At 42.0% G+C, this 15,795-nt stretch overlaps 2 protein-coding genes across 5 annotated transcripts in view; one reads left to right on the forward strand and one right to left on the reverse strand.

Moving 5' to 3' along the window:
- The window catches only part of sntg1 (syntrophin, gamma 1), a 66,625-nt gene extending 58,577 nt beyond the window's left edge, over window positions 1-8,048 (reverse strand). For all 4 annotated transcript variants that reach the window (XM_080778077.1, XM_080778079.1, XM_080778078.1 and 1 more), the window contains exon 1: window positions 7,856-8,048. The gene's annotated coding sequence lies outside the window, so the exon portion shown is untranslated. The remainder of the gene's footprint in view (window positions 1-7,855) is intronic.
- A 3,422-nt stretch (window positions 8,049-11,470) lies between these two features.
- On the forward strand, window positions 11,471-14,170 carry snai2 (snail family zinc finger 2). The gene is made up of 3 exons (XM_080777569.1): window positions 11,471-11,685; window positions 11,939-12,463; window positions 13,169-14,170. Exons 1-3 carry the CDS (start codon window positions 11,607-11,609, stop codon window positions 13,348-13,350), a joined length of 786 nt encoding a protein of 261 aa, XP_080633695.1. The 5' UTR covers window positions 11,471-11,606; the 3' UTR covers window positions 13,351-14,170.
- Window positions 14,171-15,795: the final 1,625 nt, after the last annotated feature.

Genomic DNA, 15,795 nt, shown 5'->3' on the forward strand with positions numbered 1-15,795 from the left:
AGGTTTTTTGGGACCGATCCCGATTGTTTTTCTCATGATCGGCCCGATACCGAAAATTTGAATATTTCCAAAATTATTATACCCACGTCAAAACTGTTGAAAAACGCTCCCTTCCCTTCTACAGGTGTTTGGTTTGTACTGCAGTGACATCAAAGCCTCCCTCGCTCACTCTGCCTCGTGCCAAAGACGAGTGCTCCTTTTTTAATCCGACCGGTTTTCCAATCGTATGCCGTATAACATATATCTAGTGAAAAGCACATGCATGCTATATACATTCACCATCAATAGTACATGTGGCATTGTCAAGGGGATGTTTTCTTATTTATTCGTTTTCTGATCATCCAACATTATTAATGCTTTCCTGTCTCCGTTCTCCAGGAAGAGCTCAGAGAGCGTCATCGTAATGAGCCCAACATGTCCTAGCAGGGTCATATAATGAGTCACTGAACTGCCTCACCCCAATGAAAGAAAAATAAATTGGAGGGCGATGCTTCATTCTCACTTTCAATAGAGTGACAATGTTGAGATTCCGACTTGCAATCTCTGAATATTCATGCAGGCTCCGCGGTGGTTTTAGCCAGCGGGTGACACTAGTAGGCAGAGAACAGCACTTTGAAAGTGTTAACCCATTTTGACCTGGGAACGATTCTACAGTTTTCTGTAAAACCTATGTTTCCATGTCAGTGGTTCTCAACCTTTTTCATGTCAAGGAGCCCCAGAATTATATGTAATTGGCCGCTGACCCCCATCTGAAAATATGTTGTTCCAGTGACCCAAGAAGCAAAGATTTGAGTTAAAAGCGTTCACTCTGAAAGAATATATATTCAAAGATTTGCGCCACATTTCCGAGATTTTTCAAAAATTGCAGATCTACAAGCTATGAGCTTGTAGATCTGCTATTTTTCAACAGCTAAAGCATAACATAATGCTTGAAACACCAAAAGGGGTTCCCGTCATGAATGGGTTAACATAAATAATTGATCTCCACGTGAACATTCAGTGATTCTAGGTATGCTTTAGGATACTTGTCAATTAAAGCAAGTTATGCAGTCAGCATTTTGTAAATGTAAAGACACTGACTATAATTTTAGACATGTAACTCACAATATAGCGAGTATAGTAGTGACAGTACTCATGTTTTAATATTCCTGTAATTATTAATCACAGATCGACCTAGCTCTATTGTACACAAACAATTTGACACTGATTGTCTTGAGCTCAGGTGTATGAAATTATTATGTTGATATCAATAACTTTATATAAATTAAGGATGTTGCTCCATCTTCTAATACAACCACGAAATGTCTTTTAAATGTTAGTTCGATCTCAAATAAGACTTTTTTTTATGTTGAATGATTTTTCTCCGCCTAAGCTTGATCTTTTTTTTTTTCTTTTTCTCATTTTTATGAGCCACGGTGCCGGTGGGAGTGCAGCTGTTTTGAATAAGCATTTTAAATGCTAAACCATTACTGTTTTTAAATATTATTTTGGCCTGACACAACCATGGCCATATATTTGGTGTTAAATATCTTCTCCCTTAAAGTGGCACTGTAACATGTTTTAACGAATGAAATGTAAGTTAGTTCAAACTATATGGAGAGTATGTGAATACAATATAACTCATAGGCCTACAATTGACGTGTATTTGGTCTCCCTGTAGTAGACTGACAGGAAATGGGGAGAGAGATGGGGGGGGAAGACACGCGGCAAAGGCCGTCGGGGTCGGGAGTCGAACCCGCGGCACGCCGTCAGGCTGGCTCTATAGCCTATAGGTGCCGTCCGGGCCTGGTCTCCCTCCCTGCTCTTCTATTGAGACATTTAGATTGTGTCAAAGCCAAGGTCATGTCTCACCTATAGACACAGGATCTGACACAAAGTTTGACTTGATGGTCATATCCCCCGAGCAATGCTCTATTAGAGCAATGGAAAAGATGTCAGCACTTGCTCAGGAAACTGTGTTCAATTCCCAGGGTAGAAGGGAAAGTTACATATATTGCAGCTTTAACTAGGTTGATCTCTCTGTGTGTTTAATAACTCATGCATATTATGTGATGTGATTACTTTTTTCAAATGTGTTATAATAGACCAGAAACATAGTGAACTCTCCCATTTTGGACGAGAATGCTGTTATCCCAACATTCTGATGTTAATAACTTAGTGAGTGGTTTTAATCTACTCTGTGGACTGTACCTGTTTAGATACTACTGTGTAGCATCTGTTAAACCTAGCATTAAGCATATAACACACGGTTATCTCCTAGATAAGTGAAAATATTTGTGATAATTTCCCTGTGTGTTTCCCTGTCATGCTACAGTATTTACTCTGATCTCGTAAGCTGCTCTGGATAAGAGCGTCTGCCTAGTGTCAGGCTAGCGTCTGCCTATACCAACATATTTATTGTAATTGATTGGGTGAGGAGAACTACACTGAGCTCTGATATCATCATTTACTGTAATGTACAGTTACTTGCCATTGCCATACATCCAGTTTATGCCTTTTTATTGAACTCATGGATATTGTGAATGGCCTCTATGGCTGTGAATGCTGGACACTAACACAAGCCCTACAGAAATCCCTGGACGGGTCCTGCTACAGCAGAATGTTACGTGTGGTACTTAACATCAACCAGGACGAGCACATCAACCAACAAGCGTCTGTACGGGGCATTACCAAGTGTAACAGAGAAGATATAGCTGTAAGGAATACGAGACTGCTCGCCCCTTTACCAACTTGCCCCGGGCGTACAGCCGGCGGAACAGCGCGGCCTGGTATTCCTAAAGTAATCCAAGTAAATTAAGCTTATTCCTAACCTCAACCTCAGTAAAACGATGCTGAAACATAACCCTATTCCTAAACTTAACCCCAGTTAAACTATGCCTAACCCTAAACTTATTTCTAACCTCATTCTCAGTAAAAAACACTAAATAAAGAATACAAGAACCGCCGCACCGAGCTGTCGGCGTGAGGTCGGCGGAAAAAAGCTGGGGCGAGATGGCGAAGGGGCGAGATGACCTGTTACCGCAGTAAGGAGGATGAGACTATAGCTGGCCACTGCCACCGACACCAAGAACTCCCGGCCAAAAAGTACTGTGGGAACCGACACACGGGCATCGATGGAGAGGACGTCCCACAGCGACCTATGCGTGGACGTACTAAAGAAAGGTGCTGGTGCAGAAAGCACAAATGAGCTGGCCAGATGTATGGAGAACCGAGATGACTGGAGACGCCGATGGAGGGCTCGTCTGAGGACGACGTAGAGAGAGATGGATATTGTGTTTCAACTTCCACTTGGCTATTGATATCATACCCTCCAAATGTATTGTAAGAAGTTGCTCTTTTCCTTTCCATTTTTTAAAAACTATCATTCTTTTGGTTCTCCCCAGTCCCCACTCAACAATTGCAAGCCAATTTCTAAATTACCATTCATTTAAAAAAAAAAAAAAAAAATCTGGAAGCCTTACAATTTCTGGCAGCTGTCAAAAATAATATATTAGATTGGTTTGTTCGACAGCACCACAGTACGGAGACTGCATTGATTATAGTAAAAACAGTGTAATGAATGCTGACACCGGTGGTGTTCCATGACATTCCGAGTGTAGCCTTTACACATTGATCAGCACATTCTTATCAATAGATTGGCATATCAAGGGACTGCTTTGCAGAGGTCTGGAAGTCAAATAATTCCCTCCAATTAAGTCTGATAAAACTGAAATCACTTTTATCCTCAAATGCAGTCTCTTGGTCTTTGATCCGACAATGTCATGACAGGTCTGCTGGCAAAATCATTGGTGTCTTATTTGATCCCGGACTAAACTTTGAGAGCCACGTTATCAAACTTGTTCATATAATATAGCAGGGTTCCCCAATTCATTTTTCCTCAAGGGCCATATTTTGACTAGGGTACCAGGCTGGGGGCCAAGTCTGCACACGAGGTCGAGGTCTTGCAGTTTGACATGCATAGGCTACTGACCCCCATTTAATGCCATTTATATCTGGGACCCCCTTTTTTAAATTCTTCCAGGGGCCACAAGGGGGCGCTTCCATTCAACGCATGGAATTCAATGTCCCAAACAAACCACACCAAAGGGTCACCATGCAACTCCTTGCAACCGTTTGGACCCAAGGAGTTGAATGGCGACCCTTTGGTGTGGTTAGGGCTTAAGGAATATATCCAGAATCCGATCACTTTTGAATTTTAATTCAAGTTTATTTCTTCATACATTGGGTATTGCAAAGGTGTTTTAACATCTAAAAGAAAAATCACCCTTGTGTGGACGATGACGAAGTATAGATTAATCCACAGAGGGGTGCCCTGGGATCTTGGCCAGGTGTAGCTAATGAGTGCTGATTACACCTCAGTAATGGCTGGTGCTCAGGGTACCCTTCCGTGGATTCGTCTATAGACGAATTCAGAAACGGGTCTCACATGGTCGCAGCCAACGTATTTTCCGTAGGCGAGTGTGTAGGGAGTGACTGATGTTAGTCTGCTCAAACGTTACTCTTTTACCTGCTTTAACTTTACAAAGATGCCCAGAACATCGGGATGAACCTGTGTAGTTTATGGCTATGAGGCACCATCAACTTTGGAGAGAAACAGAATGTCAAAAAATACACGCAGTGGCTGAGACCAGAGCCACATAGAGTAATGGTTGAGACGAAGCAGTGAGGTATCAAGATACTGAAAGGTCCTGAAAGATACAGAACGTTTGTCTTACCCAATATTTCTGTTGTGTGAACACAAGGCTGCTGTACTTTATACCTCATACTAAGCATTTACAGTATGAGGTACAAAGTTGAATGTTGCTACTACTACAGCCAGAACAGATGAACAGGTTCATCCTGATGTACAGGGCATCTTTGTAAAGTTTGTGTAAAAAGCAGGTAAAAGAGTAACGTTTGAGCAGACTAACATCAGCCACTCTACCACTCAATGCAGTAGAAGACCTGACTGTTTACACCGCAGACATGTCGTCTCCGCCTATACAGGTTGGCTGCGACCTATGAGACCCGTTTCTGAATTCGTCTATAGACGCAGTAGCCCTGAAACATGACTGTCATGATGCAACCGCAGCCTGTTTTACGCAATCGCTACATTTACAGTCCAAACGTGTATATAAACATTCCGATTTCCAAATATAAAATCCTCGCCACATGTGCCACGGGTGCATTTTTATCCGAGCGCCCCGGCTACGTTTCTCAAATGGGGTTAGTTTGGGAAATCCACAGTTGCACACCGGTTGCACACCGACCGATAGGGGCGCGTAGTTGAAAGCCAATAGCAAAATAACAGCTCGGATAAAAATGCTTTTTATTAAACAACGCGGGATGCAGCAATGCTAATCGCTGTACCAGCAAAGTTCTAACACCCGTGGCACATGTGGCGAGTACTTCATATTTGGAATCTGAATGTTTATGTACACGTTTACAATGTAAATGTAGCGATCGCGTAAAACAGGCTGCAGTTGTGCCATGCCTCTCGTGAAGTACGAGCGTCATGTGAACCATGGCTATAGACGCAGTAACTACTAACTACAGTCCTTGCTGCTGCTGACTAATAGACACACATGCACATAAAGTCACATGTTGAAGCGGTCAGCACTGCTCAAAAACAACAACCTCAGGCTTCAAATTGTATAGAACACTGTTGCTAAATAACCTGGAGGAGAGACCATTAATCCTAGTTTACCTTCACTAAACTGTTTGCCAAGTGGGCACAACTCCTATGAGGCCTGCTGTCTGTGCAGCGCCTGTGGTCCTGCAGGCAGGAGGCTGCTGGTTGTGTTCCTGAGTCAGAGCTAAAGACAAAGGGGTGACCGTGCCTTTGCCGTCAGGGCTTCTCTCTCCACTCTGGAGTCTGGAGAATGGCCTGCCCGAGGAGCTCAGCTCACACGGAGCTCGACAAAGCGCTGTATTCTTTTAAATCACTTCTTCCAGTTGTACCGAAAGGCATTTCCATAATTATAATGGCAATTTTGTTTTATTTTTCACTGCACTGTGTTTTATATGTTATTATTAACCTTGTTCTATAGAGTTATTACTAAGTGACCTGTTATAGCATATATGGGGACATACAGTAGGCCTATGTGGGAAATGATGTATAATGTCATTATAGAAATTGTGTAGTCAAACAGTATATAGCTTGTGATCATTGTATTGCGTCACAATCTGTTCAAATCAGTGCATATATATATACGACATTCTTTTTGTACCATTTTCGCGAGAATCAGCTGACAAGGCATGGCACTGTACAGTAGCACTGCATGCATGCATGTGCAACATAAACTGGAATTCATTATACCTTATTACCTGCAGCTTGATATGACAAGTCACAGTGATGGCAACACGGCAGAGCCCCTAACAAACAAGGGACCTTTGTCACACGGCCAAGTGGGCCAAACCCTTCTCTGATTTAAGACGTGAGGTGAACGGGTGTGTGCAGGCTACACCACCAGAGGCATACAATTCAAAATTCTCATTGGCGTGTCAAAGCCAAGCTGTCCAGTACATCAACCAGATTGCTCCTGACCTTTGACCCGCTCGAGGGACCTTATATGTACGCATACGCAGTTCAATATACTCTCATACAATTATATATGAACACAATGCTCTGCATGCTGAAGCCATGCATAAGAAATACAATAATGACAACGAAAGATGGAAGAGATACTGTGGGCATATATAAGAAGGCGTATATAACTATATATCTGATTAACTCATTAACTCAACACATTGAATGCAATTTGTTTATATCACAAATACCTATTACAGTGATAATGTAATAGCCTGTCTATCCTGTCAGAACTGAACTCCAGTTTTATAGTTTTCAATTAAATCTAATATAAGAGAACTGACATTCTATATGATGCCCTCTCTGCAGCAAGGCTTATAAAATGCACTTGACAGCCCTATATGAACTAGTCCTCAGGTTGAGCTGGACATTAATGCCTCATTGGTCATGGCTATTCGTGGCTTATGATGACAGATTGAGGCGGCTGAGCATAGCCTACAGTTGTGACAGACAGAGACGTTAAAGAATAAAGATGTAAAGGCTATCTAAAGGACAGTGTCGATTGCAGGCAGTATAGGCTACTGTCCAACGTTTCTCAGTGCCAGTATAGTATATAGCTATATAGGGATGAAAAGAGGTCTGGTCAGCTGGGGAACTGCGGGTGCCTCTCTCCAACACTGAGACAGTGTGAGAGGACCGTCTCTAGAATTCTAAAACATTTCGTTGGAAATAAAACACGTTTTAAATTTGAAATAGTATTTAATCATCCATTAGACTTTTAAGCCATCCCCATAGTGGATGTATTTGTATGTGCTATTCATTCAGACTGCAAGCTTCTTTCTTTTTCTTTTTTACATTCATGGCTCATAGGTTATTGGTATAGCCTATAGCCTAATGCGCAGTAGCCTGCAATATCCTACTAAATAAGCAGATTGCATTATCAAAAGTAGGCGAAATTGTGTGAAGATAGACTCATATCGTTGTACTAATAATCAGCACCCATCTAGTCATATAAACGAATAACCACCTACGTCCAAACTGCACTGCAAAACGAAACCACAATCAATGGTCTATAATAAACCTTTAGCCTAACTGATTTTCTGGTAACAGGTGGCGATGTGTTATTAGATCCCTTTGGACCCCCGACCGACACCAATTCCTCATGAGATGTCTTTATTTAATTTATGCAACGGTTGCTAAAACATCTCTGCAAAAAAACATCACAATGTATCCCTTGTGGCAAACATCGCCCACACCACACGGCATATCCTGGTCAGCCCATATACCCAGCAGCAGCAATGAGCAGAAAGAAAGAAGAAAAATTACAAACACACTCCGCACACTTACATGATCTTCCCATATTTCCTGTGCAGCAGCTAGCGATGATATTTTAGGGATTCCGCTCCGTCCGTGCATGGGTATACAGTTTCACATCCCGCTTGCATCGTGCGCTGTGCTGCCAAAATGACTGGCTGAAAATCACATGCGATTTGTTTCAACAACGCACGCGTCCGTCAATCCACTCCCGTATATTCCGTGGTACCCAACAACCAACGCCGGCGCAACTCTGTGTGGGCTATACATGAATATTGGATGCTGCTGTACACTACTTTGGCTCGTTGGGGTGAAGGAAAAGGACGTCTGTCTCTCGCTATGTCCTATGAGAGAGAGAGGTGGGCACCACCAGATACTACATTTCACAAAGCAGCGCGTTTGAGGCCAATTATATATTTGCGTGCACTGCGGTATGAATCCATTCGGGAATTATTTCATAGCCCAGGTTTGGTTTATCAGCTTAATGCGGTTGAGCAAACAAGCCGCGGATAGGTTTTAGTGGAACAGTGAAAAGATGACGGGACTGCAAGGGGATTTTTCAGAAATAGACGTCTCAAAGTTGTGTTTGTTTGCATGTTGTTGTGTCAGGGCCTAATAATATTAAACGCCTATTAGCATTTTTCAACACTTTTTTAATAGTCAGGGTGAGAGTCAGTGTGAGTGTATGTGTGTGTGACTGCACTGTGTGACTTTGTGTGTGTGTGTGTGTGTGTGTGTGTGTGCGTGTGCGTGTGCGCGCGTGCGAGAGAGAGTACTGAATGGCTGCATATCCTATCTACAATTCTACATTGAACAGCTGCGTACAGTGACTGTGAGAGCCTTCCCAGCGGCCGCTTATGCGTGAGCGGTGAGCAGTTGCGCAGGTGGGTGTGCAATGTGCAGGCAGGGCAGGTGCGTCTCATTTCCATGTCAGGGAAGATTCCCCTCGTTTTCTCGACTAACGCAGCTTGAAACACCTGACATTTAAAGGAGACATATAGAGCCTGCAGCATGCTGCGTGATATGTATAGGCTATATGTGCACACAACCACTTTGATCATTCTTCTGGATCTTGAAAACCAAGTAATTTCACATGCATGGTCGAAAAAAACAATTTCCAGCCAGGATATCAGGCCATGACTATTTCAAGAGTCTATATTTACCTCCAACATGAAAGGCAATATTGCCTCTATGATAGCAAAAGTGTGGATAATCATACGCCCTAATGCCCACGTGGTATGTACAGGCCTCGGAATGGAGGGCTTTATACTGTATTCAGTTCTCACTAGCACTTAATCCCTTTCAGTTTGAGACTTCTCCAGTTTACACATGAAGGGCTGAACAGTGTTCAAACCATGTTTAATGTAGGCCTACGCCTCTGTAATGGATCTAATATTGCTTTGAGGAGTCATCAGCACATGGGGTCATCTCATCGCCATGTTGGCTTGTGGTGGGACAATAATATTAACAGAAACTGAGAAACACAGAAATAAATATACCTGAATAACAGGTCTGTAACTCTGAGTGTTGAAATGGAACCAAACGGACCCTTATATAATTGCAGGTCCATTTGGTTCCATTTGAACACTCTCAGAGTTACATATATAGGGGTCTTTGCAAATAAATCATTTGAGAACCACTATCTTGAACATAACTAATGCGCCATAGTGTCATAATAAATCATTGCCATATACATATTCTGAAGAAAACCTGGAGATTGACATGCAGTAATTGGATCAAAATAAGAACTTTTAATGGTGTGTAAAACAGAAAATCTAAAATGTGCCACAGTCACATTTGTCCGTCCTTTAGCCATGCACTGAATGGTAAACCACCAATATTTTATCACCCACTTTGACTTCACCCTTATTTCTTCCTGAGCAGAATATATATGCACACAGGGCGCCATTATATAGGTTGACTGATCCATCCATGTTATGTCAAACAATAGGATTGATGCAGTGATATACCTGTAATAATTACATAAGAGCCCTGCAGGTCTCAGAGGTTATCATGTGCGGATTATGTAAATCAATGAACTCCCGCATACACCACAAGAAGATATTATACGGGTAATATACGTTCCTCTCCCTTGTGAATTCTTCACAGATCCTAAATGACTGTCTCTCTCTCTCTGTGATTTAGAATGTTCTGTGATTTGAGTCAGCACTTTGACTTCTGGTTTCACTTCAGTTTATCGCCATCCGTTGTCGTCAGTGACATTTAGTAACATAACATTCTATAAATAATGCAGAGAGAGCAGTATTGAATTCAGTTTTTCTCCTTGAATGCCTGCGATGAGCAGACAAGCCCATCTTGCTTCAGTTTCATTTGGTTCGGTGCAGCATGCAGCATTGATTACAAAGGATAAGACCCCCAGTTGGTGGTTGGTGCACACAGCCATATACTGTATATGTATACGACTACCATAAAATATGTTCGCCCACCATGCGTTGCATCGATGGATGCTCATGCTCATTTGAGAGCATGCTATAGGTCTGTGTGACACTAGGCTATATATGTGCAGATAAACCTCCCATGTCTTCTATAATCCAACCAACCAAGCACAAAGGGAAACTATTTGTGTTGTGTAATTATGTTTGTTTTTTTGCAGTCATAAGCGGTTCACTTTATAAGTCTTGCCCCATGCAGCCAAACAGGCATGTTCATTGATCTGCTTGCCAAGACAATGAAGGTCCTCCAAGAAAGGGCATGCCTTATAGTTTCAATATTCAACGATGATTCTGCAAGACTAATTTGTGTTTTTTGTGTTAGTCACAATCATTACAGCCTATACAGTTTACCCACTGAAGTGAGTTGAACACAAGGGGGCGTAGACTGATAAGTTTGCCTCCCCGTGTCCAGTTGAGCAGCAAAGGTACCGAGGCAATTATGCTACTGACTCTAGTCTAACCTCCATGGTCGTCATGGCTCTATACTTAAATGTAGGCTATACTAAGATGCACATTTCAAGAAAGATAGGAGCAAGGAAAAGGCATGTTTTTTTGTTTAAATAAACATAATTAACCGAGTGGACAGAGAGAGAGAGAGAGAGAGAGGATAAAGATATGTACAAAACGTGTCTCTTCAATAGATTTGAGTGAACACCACCATTGAACGTTCCTATGTGCATATAGCAATAAATCCTCCCTTTCTCTGGATAAATACTTTTTTAGACAGCCACAGAAAGAATACTAATTTTCTCCAGACCTAGGAATGCGCAGCACTCATTAGCAACAACGCAGTCTAGTGATTGCACCCATATGAATTATAACGGGCTCATTACTATCATGACAACCCATCCTCATCCCCATCAACTCACATGAAGCTATAGGCGCGCATACAGACCGCGCGCGCGCACACACACACACACACACACACACACACACAGCATAAAAACAAAACACCTGTCTCACTCAGTACAGAAGAAGGTGCATGTATTAACCCCGCCCTTTGCGGGTGTATACGCACGCGTAAAAAATAAAAATAAAAGTCGTATTTTAAAGGGCTCTCTTCTAAAAGAGCAATTTAATTGGATTGAGCCATCCCGATATGTAAACGAGCTGTGCATGGCTCCTCCCATGCACCTGATAGGGGAGTATTTACAGACTCTTTACGGCTATAGCCTCTGCACTGTTTCCAAGAGCACTACACACGATGACACTTAACTGGACTATGCAATAGGGATTTCCGTCTTTACGCAGGGAACTGTCGCGCCGTGTGGCGACCGTTATATCTTAAAAAAAAAAGTTTTGCAAACAAGTAATCCCATTTGTTTTCCAAGATGCCACGCTCGTTTCTTGTCAAGAAACACATAAACTCCGCTAAGAAGCCAAATTATAGTGAGCTGGAATGTCCAACAGGTAAAGTTTTGAGTTCATTGATACAAGTCCTGCTTTTGCTTTACAAACTAACTGCTTTAATGTACACGTTTCTACATGTAAAGACATTGACCAAGACCTCTTCTTTTAATTCTCTCAAAAGTTTGAACCTGTCCTCCTAACTTTAGCAATCTGTGTTTCTCACTCTAGTGATGCAAGCGCAGTCCTTACACACAACACGTTACGAACGAAAAAAAACAAAGTTTGACACATTTTATGTTGTTGTCTGTTTCAGTATTCTTTTCACCGTACATCTACAAAGGCCTTCCACTGCCTGTCATCCCACAAGCGGAGATCCTAAGCCCGGTGGCGTACAGCCCCATCACGGTATGGACTACGAGCAATTTGCCGCTCTCTCCGCTACCAAGTGACCTCTCGCCCATCTCTGGATACCCGTCATCGCTCTCCGACACCTCATCAAAAGACCTTCACAGCGGCTCTGAAAGCCCGAGGAGCGATGAAGACGAGCAGCTCATCAGCAAGCTAACAGACGCTCATGGAGTGGAAGCGGAGAAATTCCAATGTGGCTTGTGCAACAAGTCCTACTCGACTTATTCTGGACTGCTCAAACACAAACAGCTGCACTGCGAAGCCCAGACGAGGAAATCGTTCAGTTGTAAATATTGCGAAAAGGAGTATGTCAGCCTCGGAGCGCTCAAGATGCACATCAGGACTCACACTTTGCCCTGTGTTTGTAAAATCTGTGGCAAGGCTTTCTCCAGACCATGGTTGCTCCAAGGACACATTAGAACGCACACCGGTAAGTGAGTGAGTGAGTGAGTGAGTTAAACCACTTCCAACCAGGCTGTCATCCATATTTTACTAGGCATGTCATTTTCAAACAAATATTCTCAACAATAGTGGAAAATAGCACATCTACAAGTACAAGCTCACAATGCTTCACACACTGTGTGAGCTTGGTAGATCTGCTATTTTGACTATTCTTGCGTGACACCATCCTATAATGAAGTATAATGAAGTGGTTATGAGACAACGTGTAAGCATGACACTGAGGGTGTGTGGGGTGATGATGAGCCACCACTGACTGAGATCTTGTAATTGTGGTTACTGATATAGCCTACTTGAATACTTTTTACTAAACAATGATACACAATGAATGAAAGACTTCATAGACTTTCAAATTAATTTGTGACCGTCAAGACAAACCACTGATCTTCAAGTAGGGGCTGCTAACCACTTCACACAAAGCATAATTAGTTGTCCTGTATAAACACTATAGGCAGTGCCTTTTCATACACACAATAGTTATTAATTTTTTTCACTAATGGAATTACAGAATGACCGGCATGTGCATTTACTTGTCAAAGTAAACAGGCCTTCAGAAGAAGACAATAACTATACTATGAGTTTGGTTATACACAAACCCTAACAGCATTGTTCAAAACCCGATATCATGCCTTGTGATCACTGACACCTTTCTTTCTTTTTTCTTCAATTTTGACAGGAGAGAAGCCATTTTCCTGCCCCCACTGCAACAGGGCATTCGCGGACAGGTCCAATCTCAGGGCTCACCTACAGACCCATTCGGATGTGAAAAAGTACCAGTGCAAGAACTGTTCCAAAACCTTCTCCAGAATGTCCCTTCTGCACAAGCATGAGGAATCTGGTTGTTGTGCAGCACACTGACTGAACTGCTGGGATAGTACTGCTTCCACCAGAGACCTCGGTTACTTTCCAAAAACCCTGGAGAGATGTCAGGGAATCACACTGAGGGTTTTTGTTCCAAAAAACTCCGGACTTTTTTTTTTCTCTCTCTCCGAGTGGTGATCTATTTCATGACAAGAGTAAAAAAAAAATTAAATAGCTCTGACTGTCACATGCTTCTCATTTCAAGCAGTGTTTTCCGCCACAGCAATCAGTGTTGAGTCTGTTGACCTTCATCATAGCATGTAATCCACCCACCTGTGCTATTCATGCACTTTCTCCTGCATGTTTAGATAACGTGTTGTGTTATACATCTTCAGAACGTCATCTTGTAACATGTATATGTCTCTCTCTCCTCGGCGGCTGTGTCATAGGTTATAATGAAATTCTATTTTTGATTTGTAAGAACTAACACAAACTGTATCAAATGGTGCAATGTTTAAGTCAGACTAGTCTATAGCACACATCCAAAGGAATATTGAAGCCATTATTGCTTAGGGAACAAGCGCAAAGATGTATTTTTTGTGTGGGCGTTTTATAACTTTTGCACAGTCATGAATCAGAAACTATTTGCCAGCACTCGAAAAAGAGCAATATTTTCTCCCCCAAAGTGCCTCAGTTTACTTGGCAGTTATGTATTTTTAAACAATGGTTTGCTTTTATATTTTTATATATTGAATGTAAGTGTGACTGAGATGATTGTATATAAAACGGTGAGAAATGTGATACTGAATGAATGAATTTTGATACTTTGATACCTTCACGTTGATTTTTAAAATAAAAGTAATTTTTTTGTATAATTCCTGCTTTCCTGTCTGAGTAATGCCTATTGAGCTCTTTTGTGCTCTCAATATCACCCAGGATCAATAACTTAATGCGATTAATGTAGCCGATTGTCCTCACAGTGAGATCCGGAATGTTGATTTATCGCTGAAAGCGTAACAATAATGGACCCCTTAGCGTTTGTTAACACACGTTCAGCGTTAAATTATCACTCCGGATTTGACTGGTCATTTTGTACAACAGCATAACTCCTGCTTGGAATGGACTCGTGTCATGGAGGTGTAGAAATGAAGAGTATTATGATGACTCAACTCCGAATCAAGGCTGAACCTGTTCCTTGTGAACCTGTCCAGACATCAAACAAACTTGAAATTTAACACATACAGGCCATATTGATCTGCACCCACTTGTTATCCTCTTTGAGGACCCGTGGTGCTTTCTTTGCCTGAGAGACTGCCACTTTTGAATGGAAGAGTTTATCCCTTGTAAATGTCTAAAATCTAAATATCTATTCTTTACCTGTAGTTGTTTAATGCTGCCGTTAAAGAAGTTTAAACCAACTAAACTGCAAGCTTTTCATTCACAGCATCCACTGTGGGGAGTGAGGACAGTGACATTTTCTCGCAACTGTCTTTCTTTCATTATTTCTTTCTTTCCTTTTGTTTTTTTTTACAAAACCACATTTTCCCATTCGCTTTTGACAACCCTCTTGAATTCTGGGATCCTTGCCATCGCGGATTAAATTGACTTCCTCAGGGTGTTTTCTGTTGTCTATTGTAGCCTGTGCTGTCAACATACAGCGCAACACAGCGAGAACAATCCCTTGAAGGACACAAGCCAAAGTTCAATTCCTTATAACAAACCTCAGGTTCGCACTGATGCCCAGAAGCTGCTGACCTGAAAGACGTGATCTGACAAATAGACACTTGTTTTGCTAGCTGTGAAGGGGGGCTGAACCCCCTCTAGGTATAGCTACTCCTTAGCGTGAGTCATCATCAAGCTATTCCAGGTGCTCTCACCGACTGATGTGATTGGGCCAGGTGGCTGCCGGCGCTTCAGCCTCCCTGGAAAGCAGGTGCAGCCACCGGCGCCAACACGAACCTGGAGCTACAATTCCACGCTGCGTGTTAGGAACCCCCAGACATGATTTAATGTGGAAACGTTACAAGGAGCGGGTCCTAATATTCATAAAAGGCAAGTGCCATCAGGGGGACACTCTGAACTTCAGTATTGAAGTGATAGTACACAGCGGAACCCGGCGTGTTCATTTAACTCTGTCAAAATGAGCTCTAATGGGAGGAGAGGGGATGATTCTAACTTTCATAGTTAATTAACACTCCGGGATTTACTGTACAGCTCAAACTCACAGCCTTTAGGTTTTTTTTGTTGTGTATTTATTTACCTCTGCATTAACTAAAACATTTGTCCTTGTGTGGTTTACCGTCTTGTAGAAATATAATAATGATAATAATCTACAAATAATAATACAAATTGCTCTTTCATTGCACTGTTCATTTAACCGATTCTTCACATCACAAAACATGTGAAACAAACACAATTATCATTGACATTTAATATTTGATTGAGCTATATTGTGGTGATGGGAGGAGGAGGGTTTGTTATTTTCCTTTTACAGCATATGGC

The sequence above is a fragment of the Protomyctophum bolini genome (genome assembly GCF_963924005.1).
Source record: "Protomyctophum bolini genome assembly, chromosome: 12".
Taxonomy (NCBI): domain Eukaryota; kingdom Metazoa; phylum Chordata; class Actinopteri; order Myctophiformes; family Myctophidae; genus Protomyctophum; species Protomyctophum bolini.